Source organism: Centruroides sculpturatus, unplaced genomic scaffold (assembly GCF_000671375.1).
Source record: "Centruroides sculpturatus isolate CEXI.00-Female unplaced genomic scaffold, Cexi_2.0 scaffold167, whole genome shotgun sequence".
NCBI lineage: Eukaryota > Metazoa > Arthropoda > Arachnida > Scorpiones > Buthidae > Centruroides > Centruroides sculpturatus.
Window position 1 is genome coordinate 23,206 of NW_019384372.1, and position 24,434 is coordinate 47,639.

The following is a 24,434-nucleotide window of genomic DNA, read 5'->3' on the forward strand; positions in this document are numbered from 1 at the left end:
TTGTTTAGGCATGCAGCCAGAGTTTTCTTATGGGCTCATTTCTCAAATTTTATTTGGCAGTGGCTATGGTTGACACTTTAACTGCTTCAGCCTTCTGTCCATCTTTTTGCTACAGGCAATATTCTGTGGAATCTGATATGAAAAGCACACCATGATTAATTAAAAGCAGATATGAACATTTAGGAGATCCCTGCAAAAGTCCAGGATTTGGTTCTATGTCAGCAATTATCAATAGCAATAAAATAAACTCGATTTTGCATATACAGTAGACCCCCTATAATACGGTAGATATGTTCCGTTTTATATAAATTCCATGTTTTACGATCACTTAAATACATGAGCCAATGAGTGGGCAGTTAGGGACTATGGCTGTTTGAAAGGTTTTATTTCATAAAATTAATTGATTCTAGACTAATTTGACTCAACATTTCCAAAAAATGTATAATTTTTTGGGAATAATCCATATAAACTATGCTATAAACAAAAAATTGTAGGATTACTTAACAAGTGTGCACCGTTCAATGACGCCATTGCTTAAGCTTGTTTTTGTCGCGAAGCGGTGCATCGAACGGCAGGCGTGTGTTTCTGATAAGTTATTTTTCTGTGAAAAATTCGCTGAATTTTGGAGACATCATTAATATAAATATAATTTTTATGGCCATTAAATAATAAATGGTTTTTAGTAGGTTTGCTGCTTATTTAAACTCAACGGTTTGTGCAATATCTGCTATTAGTCTAGATTCGAACAATCCTGTCACAACACGAGTCGGCGATGACATTGATTATAAGAGTCTCTTTTAGCGTGTTTATACAAATACGGTCACAATTTTTTTGCCGTATTATATGAATCCGTATTATATGAACCTGTTTTATAGGGGAGTCTACTGTATAAACTAGATTAATTTGAGCACAATATACACCAATTATAATTATCTTCAGACTAATTTAAAAAAAAATTAGTAAAAGAAAAATAATGATAATTATAAGTTATATTAAAAATTAAAATTTCTGTATTTATATTTATTTTTGTAAATTGTTTGTATTCCGTGTAATAAAAAATTAGTAATTTCTTTTAGGAAATATTTGCAGATCTCCAATTGCTGAAGCAATATTGGATAATCTTACAAAGGAGAAAAATGTTTCAGATCAAGTGAGTTTTTGTATTTTTCTTTAATATAATAATTTACAATTAAACTATTAATAATTAATTAATATGCAAAAAATATTGCAGTATTGTGAGATAAAGAGATAAAACATTAAACAAAACTGAGATAATTTCTGGTTATTTTTACACATTAAAAACACAAGAGCCTAGAAAAATCCAAGGACTGGCTATTGCCTGATTTATTTTAAGTGAATTTTTGCTCTTTTTAAATCTTATGATGTAGATGTTTTAGTATGCCTTTCAAATTTAAATGATAAAAATTAAAAATGTTTTAAATTAAAATTAAATTTAAAAAAATCAATTGCCACTAAATACTGTAATTTCCTGTGAATACATTTGGGTTATCTGTGTTTTAAAATGAGTTTGAAAGCCAGGTGCAGGTTATTTACCATTGTCAATTTTAAATTTGATGTGAACCTATTCAACATCTTTTTCCATTGTCTAAACCAGTGATTCCCAAACTTTTTCAAACCCCTGTCTCCTTAGTTCCATAAAACTTATACTGAACATCCCTAACCCATTTTCCCTTGTGTGAGAAAGACTTGGAAATATTCTTAGAAAAACTTTTCTACGAACCTCACAATTTGTGTCTTTACCATACGTTGTTCTTCACATCTTTTCTTTGCACATTTAATGCTTTCTTTGGAAAGCATTAAATGTGCAAAATATTGTTTTTTTAACCTGGAAAATCTCTCAAATTTCTTAAAAATTCACTTTTTTCTTATTTTGTGTTAAGGTTGAGGAAATTTTGTAAATAAAAAGCATAATTAACTCATAAACTGTCAGAATACATTTGTATTTATTAATTTTAAACCTACTTATTAGTTTTTTAAATTTTTGCTTGTTATGGCATGTCACAAATGGTCAATAATCAATATGTAGCTTATTTGTGGCAGGACTCTCAAAATTTTTTACTTGTCAGAACCTGTAATATCTGGAATAATTGTGCTCATGCTGTCTTAATTTTTAACCACGCCCAGTAGCTTCAATAACTGCATAACATCAGGTTGTGCAAATTAGGCAAGGGTACAGACGAGTACGAAGTATGCAAGTATGAAGTTTTACTTCATAAACCTGATTATTAAAGACAAACGAACTGCTGAATTATTGGGCTATGATGTTTCTATTAAAGCAGTTGAGACAAATCAAGAATACTAGAGAGCTAAAGAAGTACTACAATCTCGAAAACGAACTAGAACTCTTCCAGGCTACAGGTGAAAAACATATAATATCAATCTTCTCTTAAATGCATTAAACACAATTCCAATCACATCAATTGAATCGGAAAGGGCATTCTTGGTAGCAAGACTTTTCATTACTAAAATAAGAGTCAGATTGAGTGATCGGAGTATTGACCATCTTTGCTTTTTAAAATCTTATAAAAATTTACAATAATATTTTGTACTATGTTTTATTTAAAAAAACAAAAATTGCCTTCTAAGTTAGAAGTCTGATCTAAGTTGTTTTTTTTTTTTTTTTTTGAAAATTTCTACATAATTTAAAGGTAATTTTTAATATGTACCTTACATAGCATTATTAATATGATTTTGGAAGTTGCAGAACATATTAAATTACTTTAAAAAAATGAATAATAATTATATCATTTGATTCTAAGATATTTTGTGTCTTAAAAATAATTAATTCTATCCTGGGATTTCCTGGGATCCCGGGAAACAGTTCACTTTTATCCTGGAATCCCGGGACAAGCAAAACACCAGGAAATGAGAAACCCTAATCCCAACTCTTGCCTATGGTTACTGTTAAGTACCCTGCCTCCAGCATCCTTGCTGCCCACTTGCTTCTTTTCATCCCCCAGATTTATTCACCACCCACAGAGGCAGTAGCACCCACTTTGGGAACCATTGGTCTAAACTTACCAAGATCCTTTTTAGAAGTCACAAAAAAAATTTTTACATGTCACAAACATTTGCTTGTTATTGTGATTCTTTTCCAAACCACTAAAAACATGTGCTTCACTTTTAGTTTAGTGCTACACTACATCAATCCGTATTTTAATTGACATTATTAGACATTCTTGTTTCAACTTATATCTTGAAAGCTGATATTTATTTATCAAATTTAACATTAATTATTTAACAAATTAATTTATTCTGTTAAAAATTGAAAATTAAGAAAATTCTGTACTAGATACTACTGCAGAATGTATTAACTTGATTAACATGTAATTCATTGTATTGATAAAAGTTTATAACAAAAAATAATTTAGTATTAAATATATTTTATTATAGTAACATAAAACATATAAAAGATTAACAGTTACATTAATTTTGTACTATTTTATTTTTATTAATATGAACTTTATATTATTATTTTTTATAATTTGAATAAAAAAATCATATAAAATTTTTAGTGGCTGATTGATAGTGCTGCTACAGGAGACTGGCATATTGGAAAAAGACCTGATAAAAGAGCATTAGCTTGCTTAAAAAAACATGGTATAGAAACAAGTCATAAGGCAAGACAGGTAAATTTTTCCAATTTTTTACATATTCAAAAGCAAAAATTAAATTATTAATATTATATTAAAGAAAGTAAATGAAATCAACATTGTATTGGGTCCCAGGATAATTTAGTCCTTTTGTTCTCTCCTCTGGGTGGCTTTGTGTATACTTGGATCAAATACTAATGAATTATCATCATCATACAATCTGTACAACTGAAAGTACTAAACTGCAATGAGTGAAAGCTGTTTATAATTGGTAACTACAATATAAAATGATAAATTATTGATTTTCATCAGTAAATCAATAATAGATAATTCTAATACTTTTGCTTTAACCAATAAAAACTTACTGCAGAACACAGATCAAAAATTAAATTTATTCCATAGAACAATTATTTTCATAACATAATTTAAAAATTACAATGAAACTTTCAATACAAATTTAAACTTTAAANATTGTAAATAATAGATATGATAAGATGTGCTTATATATTTCAAAATCACATTTAAAAGTATATTAAAATAATTCAGAAATGTAGCTTATTATTGAGGTTATTTAATTCATGTAACAATAACAATGAATATATAAACATTTGAACTTTTAAGAGCAAGTTTAACAGTATTTTTTTACAGTAAAAAGATGGGATAAAGATTATCAAATTCTCTTTAAATACTTATCATTTATATAGTTATGTTTTTTATAAACTGTAAATAAAACCAAATATTTATGTGAGCATTTTTTTTTGTTTAAATCTTATAGTATTAGATTTAAATAATAAAATAATTGACATTGATGAATTATAATCATGCTGTCGAATCAATATTAATAATCTCTGAAAAATTATTCTGAAGTTAACTGTGGAATAAGACATTGTCTGGACATATATCAATTGTCCAATAACAATGAACCAGCAGTTTCCAGTTGGTATGCCATAATGCTGCAGTAGAAAATTTTTTTATTTAAAATTCGTAAAAAATTACAAAATGTACTCTATTTCAAAAGTTTGTTCCTGTCAAATATCGTAGAAAAGGTATGGTACAGAGACAGAAATCATTGCTTTCAACACTGATTTCAATACAGATTTAGAGAATTCTTATGATATGCTATTGCTTTTTTACATTTTGAAAGCTTAGAAAACATTTCTTGCATTTATAGTCATATATACAGAGTAGTTAATAACATTTCAAGAAGACTTCAAAACTTAATTCTATATTTATTTAGGAAAAAATCCAATATAAATTTAAAATTGTTCCTTTGATTACACTACTGATTTTCCTATAAACTTTCTTCTAATTATCAACTTGTTTTAAAATGAAAGCCATGCAGTAGTAGTAGTAGTAATAAGACAGGTTTCACTGTTTAGTACAACTTCTGTTTTGGAAAAGGGGGAAGATGGGAATGGGGAAGAAGAAGTGTGGGTGAGAAAGGAAAGGGGATGAAGAAAGGGTTGGAATCCATGGGTGTCCTGCGACATTGCTTTATAAGGAAATGTTCAGTAGAAAATACAATAACAATAACAAGAATGTTACAGAGGAATACATGTTGGGAGTGCTATGTTACAAATTGCAAATAGCACTAACATATGTACAGGTAATAACATATAGTATGCAGATTAATGTTGATTCAAGAAATTACATGTTGAGTGCTGTCTAACAAATCACAGATACTACAAACATAAGAACGGATGACAAACATATGTACAGTATGTTTGTCATCCAGCCAAACATTATTCAGATTAACAATAGTACAGAAATTACATGGGGAGTGCTATGTGACAATGACAGATAGTACAAACATATTTACAGATGACAAATGTATATACAGTATGCAGATTAACTGCTTAAACTAGATACAGGATGAGTGCTACGTGCCAGATTGCAGATAGCCCAAACAAATTATCAGGTTACAAACATATTTACAATTGACATTTCTACAGTTACACTAAAAGCACAGACATAGTGTTTTTATTAATGTATGGTTTTAACATCGTAGTTCAGTAGATTTGCATGACTACGAGGGTTCTGCCACTGACTAAATGTTTCTCATTCTCTCTGTGAGCACTTTGATGCTCTATAGGTAATTATTCAGGTGGATTGTACAGTACATGTCTTTCTCATATACTGGGCTTGTAGAGGACATGGCCAGTTATTGTTGTTACAAAGTGTAGCCTTAATGAGTCTTTCTCTGTTGCTGTCGAAGAGTGGACAGTCAAACAATAGGTGAAGGTAGACTTGTTTGGTGTTTGTGTTGCACCTGCAGATCTCGCTTTCCCTTAGCCAGAACTGGTGGAGGTAAACATTGAAGTTCCTATGACCAGTGAGAACTTGTGGCAAAGTTGGGAACAAGATGCCTGCAACTCAGCCTGGCAGAAATGTCTGGAATGAAGCCATGAGTGGGATGGCCTGTAGCACAGTTGTTTCACTCTTCTTGCCAAGTTTGCAAAAGTTGGTTATGGATCCATTTATGGATAATGGAAGGTGGTATCTTACTGTAAGAGCAAGGAAGGGACAAGACTGCAGCTCTTTTGGCGAGTGTCAGCTGCCTCATTCCCCTCCATCCCAGAGTGGCCACAGACCCAGTTAAGGGGATGTGATGGTGGTGGTTACTACTGATAAGCATTTTCTGAATGGTGGTAACATTGTAGCCATTGTTGTTGGTGTTGGAAATTGAGCAAAGAGCTGTAATGCCGTCTGTATAGATGGCTATTTTCTTTTTTCAGGGGACCCAGTCTTCATTGATGTGATAGAGTGCCTTGGTGATGGCCTGTGGGACGGAACAGTACTCACTGAGCTTGAAAGCAGACCGGTGAATAATGTTGCCTGCCTTGTACTGTACATGATAAAAGCTCTGCCCACTTGATCCTCTTGCTTGGAACTGTCCATGTAGATTTTATAATCCTGGTCATTCTCTTCATGGTAAGTGAGGTCCTGGATGTTCATGGAAAGAGTCATATCTATATAGGAGTTTGGAATTTTCTTCTTGATACCATTGATAATGAGGTCTTCGTAGATTTTGTCAGGAAGGTTTGGAAGGGTTTTGTGTTGAATTTTATCTTTCTGGTCAGAGAGGTCAATCATGTTTTTGAGATTCCAAGATTGCATAGCTGCTCTAATTTTAAGGTATAGAGGGCACAGCATCCATTCATGACCAGAAGAGCCGATATAGTACAGTATGATAGGCCCCGGCAATTCGCAATGCTGCAATTCTCTGGACTTTGTTAAATTTTTTGATATTTGTTTGCTTGTAGGTGGTCTTTCCCCAGATAGGGGCAGCATAAAGTATAATTGGCTCTACGCCACCCAAATAGATATATTTGACAGCATTGTATCTGATCCCCCAGTTATTGGCTGCTATACTAATCAGTCTGTTGGAGACTACTCTTGCCTTTTTGTAAATGTTGTCTATGTGCTTCGTCTAGTGCAATTTTTCATCCAGGGTTACCCCAAGGTACATTAAGTCCTTCACCCTAGAGATTCTTGTATTGTTGATTTTAATGGTTGGACTTTTTTGAAGTTTAGTATTTTTTGGAAATCTGATATACTTACACTTGCTGTAATTTATAGGCAGTTTACTATCAGTGCTCCATTTGTAGATGGTGTCCATTATGATATTACATAGGGGGGCCAGATTATCACAGTTTTTGTCGGAAACAAGGGCCATTGTGTTGGTGTCATCAGTGTACCTTTGCACCAAGAAGCCTGGTATCCTGTTGCAGATGTTCAAAAGGTCATTGTGAACTAGAGTCCAGAGGGTCAGGCTGGCTATAGACCTCTGAGGGCAACCCTTGGCTGCTTGAGAGATTGTTCATATAAAAGCCAATGTGCCTATCTTCAAGAAAGCTACTCATGATGTTAAAGATGTTATTAGGGCAGTGATATTCACGGAATCGATACAGGATTTCCGGCCACCATAAGTTATCAAACGCTCCTTGGAAATCAATGGAAATTTGAACAGAGTGTTTACCATCTTTCTTGGCCTTTTCAATATAATCAATGATTGAGGCCAGGGCTGATAGTTGACCTACCAAGAACAAAGCCATGTTGGTGGATGTTGATAAAGTTATTCTACATAAAGTGGTTGGTGATAAATCTGTCCAGGATTTTACCCATGATTGGCAGAAGGGAAATGGGTCTGACAAGTGGATTTCACTGAGGCAGACTTCCAGTCAACAGGGAAGTACTCAATCTGAAGGCACCAATTATATAGTACTACAAAGAATGTTGGAAGTGCTTCGAAGGTTTCCTGTCATTTTGCCTGTTATTGTGTCCTTTCCAGGGCCTTCTTTTTATTTTTATTTTTTAAAGGCTTTGGAAACTTCACTGTAAGTGAAAGGAGGATCATTACGTGTTTGGGATGACTCTAAAGAGGTCCCGTTTTTCTTTATGCACACTATTATCATCAGTTTGATTATCAGTGGGGAAGTGGTGGTCAAAGATGGTTTTTATTGTGTCACTGAAGGAGGTGGTTAGGGTACATTCAGTTTGTGGATTGGCAAGGGAATGCCTGTTTTACACTGTTTTTTTGAAGTCAATGTAGTAGGGGTTGGTCCAGGATTTATCGAACTGCCCACAGAACTTCCTCCAGGCTTTATGTCCCTGTTGGTTAATTAAGGTTATTAAACTTGTTGATATAGGCAGCACAAAGGGGTTGCAAAGGTCACTGTTGTTTTTGGTATGCCTTCCTTAACTTTCTAACCTCTCTCCTTACAGTTGCAAGCTTGCTGTCCCACCATGGTACTGAAGTTCTAGCTTTTGTTTGGTGGGAGGTGTTGTGATAGCAAATTTTTATGCAATTGTTTAGGTGGGTGATGCACTTATCAATGTCTTTTTTGTCCATCTCTGTTACAGGCATTTCAATATTTCCAGGAACATTTAAGTTATTCACAAAAGGCGTTCCAGTTAGTTTTTGTTACATAATTGTCAGTGTGGACAGATTTGCTTGTAAGGTTTAAAGTAGTTTTAATACAGTGTTTCTCAACCTCTAACGAATCGTCACCCCCTTCAATAAAACTGTTACGTAGTATTACCCTCTTCACTACAAAATTCTGATGCCGAGGGACAAGGCTAATGCCAAATTCGTACTGCATTGAATGGACTAGTTACTAGTATAATGTTATTTGTTTAATTATTGTATGATATAACGAATAAAATATTTAATTATTTTTAATATAATGTTTTACTATATTGTCCAGAAAATTATTTTTCGCTCCCAAAATATAAATTGTTACTAATTGCTCCCTCAACATGGAAAAACGCCCACATGGGGGAGATATCGTCCCATTGAGAAACACTGTTTTAATATATCTAAGATCACTGGCACTAGGATAGTCTTGTGTGCTACAGTATACAATAAGGTTGTTCATGTTTCTGTTTGAAAGCACCATGTCCACCCACCTGTCACCCCTGCTGATGTGATAGGTTGACAAGGGGCTGGTGTTGTTAGATAAAAGTTGATTTATGGAGGCAAATTCGAGAAGGGCATGGCCCCTTGGGTCCTCTATGTCACTATGCCATACTGGTGACTTAGCATTGGCATTCCCTCCTATTAGTCACGGCTGGTTCAGGAGCTGATTCTCTCCAGTTCCTCCAACAGAGGTCCAATGTCCCAGAATGGAGAACAATATATTGACATAAGAAAAGCTGGATTGGTACTGTTACTATGTATGGCTATGGTAGTGGCATATTCAGAACTTAGCTTGGGAAGGAATTGAGTGTCCATGTTGGGTTGCAGATGAAGAAGATACCAGTTTTTGGTTTAGCAGTGTATCCACGTGGGGAAATGTTGTCCATTTGCCAAAATGTGAAAAGTAGTCTTTATAAAGGTATGGTTCTTGTACCATTATAACCTATTTTCCAATCTTCTGCTGTTTTAAGCAGGAGGGAAGCCCTGTTGGCACTTTGAAAATTGATTTGGAATATGTTTAGCTTTGTGTTGTATGGTTGCTGCATCTTGCCTTGATTTCCTCTATTGGCCATAGTTGGTTTTTTGAATCATTGATGCTTTGTTCGGACTGTAATTGGGCAGCCTGCATCAAATGTGTTGTGATCTGTTCTGAGTTTATAGCCTTCTTCTTCGGATTTATTCTCCATTTTGCAATATATGCAGTAGGGTGGTCTATCTAGTTGATTGCAGTCTGCGTATTTATGCTGCTTTGTGCAGTGACTGCCTGTGAGATATTCTATACATTTTTGGCATAATGGCCATATCCGCAGCAGTTATAACATCTTATTAGGGAAATGTAGTCATCGGCCTTTACATTGGCCCATGACAATGATATGTGTTTCAGACCGACAATTGCTCTTCTGATGTTTGGGGTGACTGCAATGACCATGTGCCTGCAATTTTCTTTCTTCTGGCCTCTATTCAAAACAGTGCTGACTCGACAGACAGACAGAAATTCTTGTTTGTCAATTACTTACAGTTCTTTGTTTTGTTCATATATATAGGGGAGAATATCTTCATTTTCAGCTGTGTTTGGTACATTTAACAGAATAACTCTGAGGAGTCTGCCCATAGATGTTGAGCATCTAATTTTGTCTTTAACGTGTGCAATATTTTTGATCGCATTTGTGAGAGACCAGATGAGATGGAAATTTTAATTAACCACAACAAAATATTTCAAATTAATTAAGAATAACACTTAAATTTCACTTATTCTATAAAGAAAAATTTTCCCAACACAATAAAAAATTGGAAGGATGTGATCGCATCTTTCCCTGGACTTCCTTTCCAAAACAGACACATCTTCGAATGTATGTGTCACCAGGAACTTTCATCCGAAATTTATCTATTGGTCAAAACTTTAACATTGCCTAAAAAGGGCATCAAAATCAAGGGGGAGGACCCCGAAATAAAAAGACGAACATTGAAATTGACAAGCAAGTTTTTCTATCCATATCCTTGTGCAAGTGTATTCCAGCTGTGCTCTGCCGCTAGACCATAGCTGTGTTTACTTGAGCTTAAGTCTTGAACTTCAGTTTCAATATTAATGAAGTTAATATTGAAACTGAAGTTCAAGTTTTTGGTTGAATGTCCGGTAGGGACATTCAACCAAAAACTGTCCCCATCCAGGAGTATTACACAATCCAGTGGAAACCTCTTCACCCCTTCGTCAAGACAATCCACAGCATCAATCAACCTACCAATCAAGGTATTTCACATCACGCATAATAATGTAAGCTCTCTCTCTTAGCTAGACCTGTTAACTTCAATACTCAATTATGTTACGCTATATAGCAGGGGTGGCCAACATGCGGCTCTTTGAAGGATTATTTGTGGCTCTCGATAAACGTACCCGAGTACCCTTTTCATTTTTGTGTTATTATATTTTAAAAAATTATTATCGTTCCGTATGTGTTTCAAAATGTCTTTTAAATTACTAACAACAAATATGAAAGACTAAGTGCAACATTGTAACAAATTTCATTTCCATCCAAGTTAAGAATGATATGACTCATCGTAAACTGTGCGAACGAACATAAACAGTGGCGTAATCATCCGTTATCGACGACTCCAGACCGATTTTGAATTTGTAAACTTTCATTGCAACAGACAGTTGACATTGTGCTCTGGAGGAAACAATTTGTATCACTCTTGCTACGGATATAATTTGTAATCTGGAATTTTTTGCATACCTTTTTAATACGTATTTAATTGCGGCTCACGAAAAATTTCAAATTTTGAAAAATGGCTCGGACTATCAAGGAGCTTGGCCACCCTGGCTATATAGCTTTATCTAATTTAAGCCGTTATTTGAAAGCTATAATGGAACTCTGTTATCCTATGTATATGTGTAAATAATTTACAAAAATAAACAAGTATTTTCCCCTTATAATTAAGTTGTAATGTGAACTTCTTTTGGCGGCATTGTCTCTCAGGCTGTCTCCATCCTGGTCCCCTAGTGTCTACGTATGCGACCGTTCATGCAAAAATTGGAACAGCAGCCAACAAAGTTTCTGTATCTGCCTTAATTTAAAGAATACATAGGTGTCAGTCCTGACATAAGCATCACCAGTCTGGTGCTGATTCTCTGGTCACACATTCATAAATACCCTCCCTCTTTGACTGCCAAACTGGATGCAAAATCCGTCATTTCTCACATCCTTTATCGTCTTGACACTGATTCAGAGTTTTTGAGGCTCGATTGTATTTAGAATTGTGTCTAACTTTTTTGATATCTGGGGATCCATGTTTTCTTTTGTGTAAACCAGAACAGCATGGCTGACAACAGTACCCTCTTTGCAGTTTTCTGTTTAATGACTTATCGATCACCCTAGTAGTTGAGCTTGGTTGAATTAGTCTGTTACTTTTGGTAATAGTGGCATAGGTTGGTTGGCTCCCCCGTCCATTACTAAATATGTGTGCTGGGTTTTGTTCTGAGTTCCCTAAGGATTCCATATATTTGGCTGACACAGCTATGTAGCTGTGAAACCCTTTCCCGGATCTCCTTACTCTCCTCTATCTTTAAATTTGACCGGTAAGTTTCAGGTATCAAGTCAAGTATTTTCCATAGGTGGGAACTTGCCTCTTTCAGCATTATGTTCTCTACTGGCCCAAGAACAACAGCTAGGCCACTTTGTGAGTCTTGTGTGTTAAGTTCAGCTTGAGATTGTACACTGTTCGACTGCATTATTCAAGCATAGGTAGTAAGCCACATGCAAATGATGTCAAAGGAATCACTTGAGTGCACAAATGTAAAAGTACTGACAATTCACACATAAGTACATGCTGAACTATATTACACTAATTAAATGAAGACTATTTAATTTATTTCCAATTAACTATAAGGTACCTACTAATTAAGCTAGTAATGCATTTTAATGAATAAACAGACAGTTGAAACTGTTATAAAGTTCATTGTAACTTGGAAAATTTAAAAAAAAAAAAAAAAAAAATTGACAAAGCTGTAATACTATAATACTAAATTGTTTAAGTCCCTGTAACGCCTGTAATGTAGGAATGTAACTGAAAGTAACAGTGACTGAAGGCTTTGCAGCTTGTTTTGCAAGACAGTCATCAGTTTCATTGCTGGGAATTCCCACGACCTAGGACCCATTGGAAATCCGTTCTAATGTTGTTGTCTAAGTGTCTGAGAATGTGGTGTATTAGATGACGAGTTTTAAGTGGCTATCAGACTTTGCAATCCTGTGTAAAGCTATCCTACTGTCAAAATAAATGTGATAGTGTAAGTAGTGTCTTTTGTCCTTCCTAAGCCTAATGTGAATTAAGCTCATGTAAATAGCTAAAGTTTCTACCTGTGCTATTGAACAGTGTGTACCTAGATGGAAGCAAGCATTGTGAAGCTTGCAATCTAAATCAGAGTAAACTACAAAAGCAGCACCCACTTCATTACCCATCTTGGAACCATCAGTGTAAATCCTAAACATGGGATGATCACCTAGATCTTCAAAGTAAACATTATGGGCAAGCTGATGGGAGGGGTGGTAATTGTAAGTCGAGGGGAACTTTAGAATATAATTCTCAATATTAAGAGCTAAAATTTTCTAATATTTCATATATTGACAAGGAGAAAAATACTAATCTTCACTTGTAGGTTTTATTAAAACTTCAATAGTTTTCTAAATTTATATTAGGTTTGTATTTATAATTACTTTAATGTGTAAAAGTGATTTTATGATTTTTATAGCTCTGTAGCGATGACTTCGATAATTTTGATTATATATTTGGCATGGATCACAACAACATCGAGTATGTTATCTAACAATTAATTTGATGTATTGATAGTTAAGAAACTACAACAAATTTTAATGATTTTCTTTATTTATAGAGATATAAAAGATTTTGCACCTAATTCTCACTCAGCTAAAATTGAATTACTTGGAAAATACGATCCGAAAGGGGAATTGATAATACGAGATCCATATTTTGTAAGTATTTAAAAAATTTCATTATTATACATACAGAAGGAACACTAAATTAGAGATATCTTAACTGAATATTAGATGGGTTTTTTCCTGAGATCATAGCAAGGATGCACCTTAACATCAACTCCGCAAGATGCCTTAGTATTGTGGATCAACATTTCGTGAGCAGTCCTTGATGGCATTACAGGGTTGCAAGCTTGAAAACTCAATGATGATTGATTATATCAAGGTCAGAATACAGTGATGCCTGACATCTGTAGAATGTTCTTCCAGTCATGCTGAAAATATCCTGTGCCTATGGTGGTGCATGTGATCTTCCAAAATGGTTGCATATCATCAGCTTTGAGGGATGATGTTGACAGGAGGAATCCTGTGTCATGCTATGAAAACATTCCTCTATATCATTAACATCTGTCTGAACTACCTCAATGTGACACACAATGATTCCATAAATTTGTGGGGTTTGTGTCAGAATCTGAATCTTCCATTGACATGAACTAAGATGACTTGACTCATCAAACCAGGCAACTCATTGGCAGACAAGGTGTTGTGCCTTGTGAGCTGCATCTGGGAGTGACACTTTAATGTGTCACTGGCCTCTATAGCTCTTGCAATGAGTCATCACTACACTATTCATTGGCACACCTGTCACTGTTGTCCAGTATTAAACTGTGCTATAATTTTTGTTGCATAGTAGCCATCCAGTTAATCATTTCTATGCCTTTTGCTACCCAGGTCATCAATGACCCTGTAGTTGTGACAGTTTTGTCATGCTGCAGATATCTTTCCACATTGTTGATATTCTTGAGACAGTTGCATAATCTCTAAAATGGATTGGCTTGTACAGTACATTCAGCTCCCACAATCTGGCTGTGGTCAAAATCACTCAAGTCTTTCCATTTACCTGTCATAAAACAAATTGTAATAGAAAATGAGACTGGTTGTGCCAGCTTGATGCATAAGGTCAGGGATAGAAGGGTTGTCAGCTCCAACATTGCACTATCTCTAATTTAGTGTTCTTCAGTGTATTATTTATTCTCACTTTGGTACATTGATTTTTTTCCCTCTTCCAGGATGATGGATCTGAAGGATTTGACACTGTCTATGAACAATGTTTAAGGTGTTGCAAAGCATTTTTAGAGAAGCAATAAAAGGTCAACAAATCACTTAAACCTTTTATTTATCAGAATTATGATTTGATTTTCTTTTCTTTTTGGCCTGTTTTTTCTGTTCTTTCTTTTCCTGGTATTCTTCCATATTATCATACCATTTTTTGTACAAAATTTCAAAATTATTTTGTACATGAAGTGATTCTGAAAGAAAATAAAAATAAAATATGTAAAAATTGTAACAAAATGCATTGTTAAATTCATATTTTTGAAATTGTTACCTGAAAAATATTCCCAGTTTGCATTAACTGAATTAATTAATGATGTAAGTTTGTTTGTAGTTTCAATGGATTCAAACTAAAAAATTTTAATTCAGTTTATTAAAAATATAATTAAAAAACATTAATATAATTATACCTACTTTACATGATTGATCATTACATATTGTAGACTTCAATATATTAAGAACATTGTCTTTTATAGGAAGTAATAGCCATAATAAATCTTGTTCACAAAACTCAACTTTCCATGGTTCTGCAGAATATTCAAATATTTGCATTTGTACAACTGAGAAAATACAATCTTCTGGTTTATAATTATATTGATAAATTATAATACAAGACAGCCTGTAAGAAATAAATTTTATATAAAATTCTAAACAAACATTACTTAGTATAAAAATCTTTCATGATACTAATGATAATGTGTGGCAGTATAATCACTAGATTATATTTGCTTTATTGTTTTTGCATAAAGTATAGTAATTATAATAGTGCAAAACAGATAAAAGTTGTAATATGATGAAAAAGTCTACTACTAAAAATAATTAAATTTCAATGTTCGTGATTTCTTGCAGAATTTTCTAATCCATTTGGATTTACACAATAAAATTTATTCTGTGTTCTAGTTTTTAGATTAATGGGGTTAATCTGCATTACATATATCTTAATAAGAATTCAGTTTCACTATTTCAATCCTTAAGTTATGGTGAATCAGATTAAGAGAAACGAGTAACTAATTGTGTAAATTAATAATAATTACTGGCCATTTTTTTTAAATAAAAGGCCAACACCAAATTTTTCAATGCAGAAAAATAAGTACAGTAGACCCCCCCTATAAAACGGGTTCATATAGTTCGGATTCCTATATGATGGCGAAAAAATTGCGACAGTATTCGTACAAACATGCTAAAAAAAAAACTCGTATAATTTGGTAAAACATCATCGCTGACTCGTGTCGCAACAGGATTGGTCAAATCTAGACCAATAGCGGATATTGCACAAACTGTTGAGTTTAAACGAGCAGTGGACATACTAAAACCATTTATTATTTATGTCCATAAAAATTATAAAACAAAATTAATAAAATTATTTATATTAATGATGTCTCCATAATTTATCAGGAAGCACATGAGTGCCATTCGATGACAAGCTCCATGGCGAAAACAAGCTTAATTAAGCAATGGTGGTGTCGAATAGTGCACACTCGGTAAATAATCCTACAATTTTTTGTTTATAGCATAGTTTATATTGATTAGTCCCAAAAAATTATACGTATTTTGGAAATGTTGAGTCGAATTAGTCTGGAATTGATTAATTTTATGGAAGAAAACGTTTCAAACAGCTGTAGTCCATAAACTGCATACATGTGATTGGCTCATGTATTAATTTAAGGACTCATGGAACATCAATTTCATAAAGAATGGAATGTATCTACCGTGTTATAGGGGGGTTGACTGTATATAATATGATATGTAATTAATTTGTTCAAATTGTAGTGATACACAGTTAACATGAAAATTTGTTAGCATAATTCTATTATAATTTTAAAGTTGGATAATATTTTATCTGAACTAAACAAAGGAAATAAAGGCAAGAGTACTGGTTCTGAAACTTTCCAATAGACATAACTGTATCTTCTAATAACTTTCAAAATGGAAATTCTTATCATTTCCTAATTACAATTTAAAAATATTCAAACTGCTGCCAAATCAGAAGAGACATACTTTAAATGAACGTTTAACATAACATCACTGTATGCTATTTTCATTTTGTTAATAAAGAAAATGTAATGAAAGAACAAGTTAAGTCTTTGTGAAAATAGTAAGCATTTTCAAAATTAAGAGAATTCGATTCAGCTTGTAGATGAAATAGTGAAAACTATAATTTTCCAATAAAATATAGTAATATCAAATATTACTAAGAAACGTTTAAGTTTACAAATTATTGGATTGCAATTTGAAAATTGTAGCCCTACAGATTTTCACTGTTGTCCATTTATCTGTCCTTCATTAATCGAGAACAGAGCTAGTTAGATGAAAATCAAGACCAGATATGGAAAGCTTAAGGGCTGGAGGCACTGATTAACTATATATTAACTTCCATTCCAAATCAGAAGTTGTGATTTTTAAAATTAAAATATGATTCAAAATTGCATCCTGTCATTGTGACAATGTTACACTAACTAAATGATTTTGTTATAATTACTTTATTTTGATATTTTAGTTATTTAAATAATTTAACATGGACAGGACTAAGGGTAGAATTCATAAATATCATTTATGCCAGTCACACTGTAAAGTACTATATTATTTTTCCGACTTTCCAACGATTATCGACACTACTGTGTGCCGGAAATAGCCGTTCCCTAACGGGTACTTTACGCGGATTCGCGTTAGTGTGCCAGGCCTGGACTTTAAGCGTGCACCGAATTAAATAATGACAAAGTTTGTCAATAACAAAATCAAATATTTAATTAAACTTCTAGTAATAAACTATATACAGTATTTAGTAAAAATCAAACAATAATTTATTCAATGAAATTCAACAAGAATCAATCCGACAAACTCAAATCAATCTATTTCTAACTTAATTCTATTCCCCTTTGGAATTCGACAAAATCAAAGAATTAACTTATAAACAATAATTCTTATAAATTAAAGATCCTAATCGTCACCTCAATATACTAGGAACCTATTTCCTCAAACTCTCAAGACTTTCTATAATCGTCGATCCACAAATCGAATAACTTCAAAATCCTATCGGACACCTCTCTCGTTCACTGCTACGAAGCTCACCAAAGCTCGTTGCTATCAGGAATTCACCTCGTTCGTTTTCACTTGAGTTAGAGGCTTTATAGTGTGAGGTGACGTCACAATTCTGAATGAGCTCACTCTCCTCATTTACATACTTATCTGTAACATTAAATTTTTCTTGTTTATCTGGCAGATTATTTTCCGACAATACTTCGCTAACCTTTTACATTATTCTTTTTAACAATTATCGGGATGCTTTATTCTTTTAAGGTTTAGCGATTCCTAACTGGGTTGTGGGGTTTCCCCCCCCTTTTTCTCGGTGCGGACTTACTTTTTTCCGCTTGGGAAGCGCAAGTGTGCGCGAGTTTTTCTACGGCGCTTTTCTTTCGTCGGTGAGTTGGTTTTTCTTCTATTTTTAAGTTACTAAGGTGAATGGTGAGGAAACCTTCGTCTTAACTAAACATAAGCCCCAAACAAAATATAATGAAAGCAAAATAAGAGTAAAATAAAAATAAAACTCAGACTTGGTTCCTTACAACATGTCTCATTTCTTACTCAACTGAGGATGAATGAATAGCAAATTTGAGAATGAGTACAGTACTTATCAAGAAACACATTGTATTTTCATCATTAAATTAAGAAGTAAAGGTAGTCACTATCATGGATACTCTCTTGTCATTGTATCTGAATGTGTTTATTTGATTATATTCTGTAAGATTAGTGGAATTTGAAGTGAATTGTGACATCTAAGCAGAGAAAATCTTTTTGTGACAGCTGATGAAAAACATTGTTTTTTGTCATTAGCTCCATTAAATAAAGGTATCATCAATTGCAAGAAAACTTGTACTTGCTTTTCCATAACATTAAAAAAAAATATTCAAAAAAGGATATTTTCATTTATTTTATTATAATATGTCTTAAATAAATATGTTTACAGTTGAATCTTTAATAAATTATGTCAGTTTATTTCAGTTTATTTATGTTTGAAAATATATAGAAGTATGGTACCTAACATATTTATCTCCGCAGATCAATGAAAATCTTACATATAGCTGTTTCTTTTATATTCTTGTGTAACAAAATTAAAATAATAGATTTAGTATTAAAATTTACATTTCAATTTCAATTTAATCTGTACATTTTGCTAGTCTAATATCATTTTGTTAAGATTTATGTTCTTGTTCTTGGAATTTTGAGGGAGAAAAGTTGAATGAGAGTAGGGTGAGGATGAGTGGCTGAGTGATATTTCTGAATTCCTCCTAAGAGTTTTAACTAGTATTGCTGAAGGATGGATGAGGACCTTTCAAGATAGAGGAGAATGTAATGGGATTAGCAAGTTATTTGATTACAAAAGATTTTAACTTATTATGATTTATAAGAAGTATTTGATAATGTATATAAATTTTCTCAGATTTTAAGCATTTGTTAGAAATTTCAATATTAAAATTGAAAATCTTACCTATCAAATAAGGCTACTATAATGTTATGCCTATGAGAACATTGAACTTGTTTGATTGCATAATTCATGTTTGTATCATTTTCTAAATTTGTAGTAGCTCTATCAGATTTACTGTCATTATATTTTTTTATAGTTTTCTCCTTTAAGTTTTGATTCCTATTTCTTTCAACATCAGTTTCATAATTTCTGTTACATAAGCATAAACCATCTTTATATTTCCAAATTCTGAATGTGCCATCCTGTAAATTATAATTAGCATATAATATAAATTATGATTAAAATAAGAATAAAATACAAAGGCATACCCCAGATCCTGAAATTAATAATTCTGGATGAGATGGAAACATTGCTAAACAACTGACAAACCTATAGGATATAATTTATAGAATTATCAGTAATGCATATACTTTAAATCATATTAATAATAATAGTAATAACAACTTTCATGTTATTTTATTAGCAAAACTTGTCATTTAATAATTAAATCAAATATAAATTCCAGTACATAAACTATATATCTAGATGAAGAAATAACAAATTCTGGTAAAAAAAAAAACATTTAGCCTGGATAAAACCTGAATCACATCCTTCAGTAACATGCTGAATATTCAAAAATATATTTTATGGTTAATCTCAATGGGATGATGCATATTTCTCATGGCCAAGTGGGTTTGGCCAAATTTGGACAAGCACAGAAAAGATCCTCTTACCACCCACAATATGGAGCTTTAAAGATCTAAATTAGCTTGATTTCTTTATGATTTTATAATATAAATACATTATCAAGTTTTATAAACATTCATGAAAAAATGTATTTGTTATCTTCTATTTTGTTCTTTTGTTAACTCCTCTTCCTTGCATGACCAAAAAATAAATAAATAATGAAAAAAATTCAATTTTACAGAATTTGTTAAATTTTACACGACTGTCAAAATTTATGGTGCAGTCTTTCTACTAACATGAAAGTTATAAATTATCATCTTTAATATCATATCTGAGAACATTATTTTAATAAATTTTACTTACTATACAAATACATTTTTTAAGTCGAATTTCTCATTAACTAACGAAATAATTTATGTCTAGTTCTTTAATTACTAAAAAACATTTTGTGAATAATTGTTGCAAATAAAGAATCTTTCAAGAAAAAAATTTTAATTTAAATCCGAACACACTGATTTTGTTTTCTAAAATTATTGCATAAAAAATACTTTCTGACTATAAAAACTGAAAGCAACTATAAATATAGGCCCTATATCTACTTCTTGAGAATTATTTTATGTCTTGTAGCAGTTTTATAACTAAAGAATTGCAATAAAGCACCAAAATTTTTACGTTTTTATTTATTTATTCAAAAATATACTTGTCTTTTTTATTAATAAATAAATGGCATAANTATATACATTAAATATATCTTTATTTGAAGGGTATAGATGCAAAAGTCACATTATTCAATTTTTGGCACTATTGAGTTATTCATATCACCGCATTTGTCTTGTAAAGGCGAATAGGATTGTAATAGTGTTGTTATTTACACTCACATTTTTAGGCTGAAAAAATTATTGAAAATCATGTTTTGAAGCATACCTCACATTATCCAACAGCTATTTTGCAGCAAAATTAATACTCTCCAATTCAACCAATCATAGAATCCCTGGCGCACACAAAGCATTATGGAATTGTCTGCTCCAGTTCTGTTGATGTCTACTATAATAATGCTCACAATTTTCTAGCAACTTTGTTTTTAATGTTTTGGTAATCATTTTTATAAGTATTTAGTATTAAACAATTGAAATACAGTGTTCAATGGATGAACTAGTGTAATTAATAAAGATTTTGTGCAGTTTGATTTTTGATGTTTATTATCCTTCCAATAAAATAATGTTAAGATTAACTTTTTTTGGTTTTTGTTTTCAATTATGTTAACTGTTTTGGTTCATAACTTAATCTCCATATGAGTTTAACCAGAATTCACTGCAAAATTCACACTGTCCATATTTTAAAGTTAAATCCTAGTTTTCTCTCCTTTACAAAGAGTTTGAGGCTGTGTGCAAGTGGTTTCTATGCCAACAAAGATATCATTAAAAAAATTGTTATAATATGTGTGTCAACAATAAATAGTTTTTTGCATTTTTCCAAGTCTTAAAAAAGGGAGAGAGTAACTTTTGCATCTACCCCTTTCATTTAAAGTAATTGTGTTGTAAATTACACTATATTAATCCAATTTATAGAATTGAATCACAAGGCATTGGTTAAATACACGTATGCATTATTTAAATTAAAAATAAAGTTCTAATTTTCACTAATTACCCTCCTTATCTTCTTTGCTTTTTAAAAAAGTCAAGTTTCTTTGAAGAAATTACTAAATTCTGCATATTGAATAAAAAATTAAAGAAAAAAATAATTGTAAGATCTCTGTATTGATAAAAGAAAACAGAATGTTTATTAAGAAAACAAAAAATATGACTTCATTAGGACTATTTCTAGCAGCACTTTGGTGCCAGAGCTAGTTAGAGCTTCCATTTTCTTTTTGCTGGAGCCAGAGCCATAGTCTAAAAAATTCTTTGCTCCAGCTCCAAATCTGTTCTTTTTTTGAGAGTTTATAGTGCATAGCTAAAGAAATTAACACCTAAAGTTTTCAGTTTCACATTTTGCAACATTTTTAAAATGTGAATCTAATCAAAAGTTCTCTAACAAATTACAGTTATAACATATTAGCAAGGATATATTCCTGACATATCCTGTTCATTTTTTCAGAATTAAACAAAATTAATTTATATCAACTGTAATCAATACTATAAAATGGACAAATATGGTGCCAAGTTTCATTCTTGAGACTCATTGCTAATTTCATTAATGAATCATACATTCTAATAATCTAGATGGAGGGTGTCCACCTTTTTTGTTTCTCTGGGCCACATTGGGAGAAGTCATGGAGTTTTGGGCCACAAGTATATTATATATATTATATATACTTGTGGCCCAATTCTTAAATATACAAGTATATTTAAGGATTAAAATGTCTAGATTACAGTAATAAGTATTAAAACTTTATCTAAGTAAAAACTGAGTGTCTAAAAGTAATTTTTTTTAAATATTCTTTTTCATGATAAATTCATTTATTATAAACGAGACAAACAAAAATTTATTTGAAAAAAACAAATATTTGTTTTATTTTGATCTCTAATTAATAAAAAATGATAAAACACCATTTTAAAGTGCATTTTTATTCAACTAATATACAATGGTACCTCAGGATACAAAATTAATCTGTTCCGAAACTCAGATCATATTATGAAAATGTCGTAAGGTGAATCATTTTTCCCCATATGATTACATGTAAAACCAAATAATTCGTTCCAACACGAAAAACACACTCAAATTAAAGCATAAATAACCATAATAGAATAATAATTAATAAAAAAATGTAGTTATATTTGCACTTTACCTTTGAGGATAGATGTCAATGGAGGTGTAAACTGGTGGCGAAGGAGAGGGAGAAGGGAAATGATACTAAAACTTAACTTACATAACATAATCTAACAATATCTTAAAAATAATTTAACACTAATTTTTTAACTTTTCTGTTATATATATATTTTAAAATCTTTTATTCACTGCTTTTTGCTGTCTTTCCTTCACTTCCACCAGCACTTTCACTAGATCAGGTTGCTTGGTAAAATATCTATCCAAAAAGGTTTGGCTTTGTCTACTTTTTAAAATGTTTCTAAAATGACTTAGGCAAATGTCATTACTCCGACCAGCAATACGGCCAATGTGAACCTTTTCAGGGTGTTTCTTTTCAATAAAATCAGTCACTTTCTGATAATAACTCGAGATTTCTTTTATCGAGTGAGATCCTTCCACGACGAAGCAACCACGTGGACTGAGACCAATGAACAGAAGTGAATAAAAATGGCTCTGCCTACTAATGTAACGTCGTATGGTGAGTTTTTGTTCGTACTGTGGAGCAAAATTATGTTCAAATTTCACGTCGTATCCTGAAAATTTCGTATGCTGGGGCATTCGTATCCTGAGGTACCACTGTAAAACCAAATAATTTGTTCCAACACAAAAACACACTCAAAGCTTAGTAGTACATTAAAAAAATAACTATAGTAAGGAAAACACTGAAAAATGCATTTTGTAATTGTAAATGTATACCTAACCATAATAGAACAATAATTGATTAAAAAAAATGTAGTTTTATTTGCACTTTACCTTTGAGGATAGATGACAGTGGAAGTATAAACTGGTGGAGGAAGAGAGGGAGAAGGGAAATGATACTAAAACTTAACTTACATAACATAATGTAACAATAACTTAAAAATAAGTTAGAAAAGATTAAAAAAATTAGTGTTGTTTTATATTTTTTGTTTTAATTTTTATTCACTGCTTTTTGTTTTATTTCCTTCACTTTCACCAGCGCTTTCACTGGATAGAGGTTGCTTGGTAAAATATCTATCCAAAGAGGTTTGGCTTTGCCTACTTTTTAAAATGTTTCTAAAATGACTTAGGCAAATGCGATTACTCCGAGCGGCAATACGGCCAGTGTGAACCTTTTCGGGATGTTTCTTTTCAATAAAATCAGTCACTNCAAATGTCATTACTCTGAGCAGCAATACGACCAGTGTGAACCTTTTTGGGATGTTTCTTTTCAATAAAATCAGTCACTTTCTGATAATACTTGAAGATTTCCTTTATCAAGCAAGATCCTTCCACGACAAAGCAAACACGCAGACCAATGAACAGAAGTGAATAAAAAATGGTGCTGCAAACTAATGTAACGTCTTATGGTGAGTTTTTCTTCATATCGTGGAGCAAAAATATGTTCGAATTTCGTGTCGTATCCTGAAAATTTCGTATGCTGGGGCATTCGTATTCTGAGGTACCACTGTATTTATAAATAATATGTAGCGCAAAAAGTAGCCAATGCACCAAATGATATTTTTTATGCCAAATTAAAAAATGGGTAGCCAAATCTTGCAACGCTGGAAGGAATACTAAAGAAAGCTGGAATTGAGACTCAAAGGATTATAGATCCAAATGTGGAGAAAGGAGAGAAAGGACAAAAGATAAGAAGTGAGGAAGGTTGGAAAATTAAGGGCCAATATTTGCATAACAGATGGTCTATTTAACCTTTCTCACTACTTTTTATCTTTTGGCCTTTCTCTCCTTTCCCCGAGTCTAGATCTATAATCCTTTGAGTAACAATTCCAGCTTTATTTAGTTTTCCTTCCTCATTCACACATTTTCAAGTATTTGAAAATATTTCCTTTTCACTCAAAAATAAAATACACAAAGGTTTACAGCTTTGT

At 32.2% G+C, this 24,434-nt stretch overlaps 2 protein-coding genes across 3 annotated transcripts in view; one reads left to right on the forward strand and one right to left on the reverse strand.

Annotated features, from left to right (window-relative positions):
* LOC111615061 (low molecular weight phosphotyrosine protein phosphatase-like) overlaps window positions 1–14,726 on the forward strand; it is a 27,439-nt gene extending 12,713 nt beyond the window's left edge. For both annotated transcript variants that reach the window (XM_023356439.1, XM_023356447.1), the window contains exons 2-6: window positions 1,077–1,150; window positions 3,537–3,650; window positions 13,277–13,338; window positions 13,418–13,517; window positions 14,588–14,726. In XM_023356439.1, coding sequence (XP_023212207.1) covers window positions 1,077–1,150; window positions 3,537–3,650; window positions 13,277–13,338; window positions 13,418–13,517; window positions 14,588–14,665 — 428 coding nt within the window. In that variant the 3' untranslated portion in view covers window positions 14,666–14,726. The remainder of the gene's footprint in view (window positions 1–1,076; window positions 1,151–3,536; window positions 3,651–13,276; window positions 13,339–13,417; window positions 13,518–14,587) is intronic.
* LOC111615042 (tRNA (guanine-N(7)-)-methyltransferase non-catalytic subunit WDR4-like) overlaps window positions 14,654–24,434 on the reverse strand; it is a 26,193-nt gene continuing 16,412 nt past the window's right edge. The window contains exons 7-11 of the mRNA XM_023356419.1: window positions 19,422–19,482; window positions 19,117–19,355; window positions 15,045–15,249; window positions 14,905–14,980; window positions 14,654–14,827 (exon numbers count right to left, since the gene is read on the reverse strand). Coding sequence (XP_023212187.1) covers window positions 14,691–14,827; window positions 14,905–14,980; window positions 15,045–15,249; window positions 19,117–19,355; window positions 19,422–19,482 — 718 coding nt within the window. The 3' untranslated portion in view covers window positions 14,654–14,690. The remainder of the gene's footprint in view (window positions 14,828–14,904; window positions 14,981–15,044; window positions 15,250–19,116; window positions 19,356–19,421; window positions 19,483–24,434) is intronic.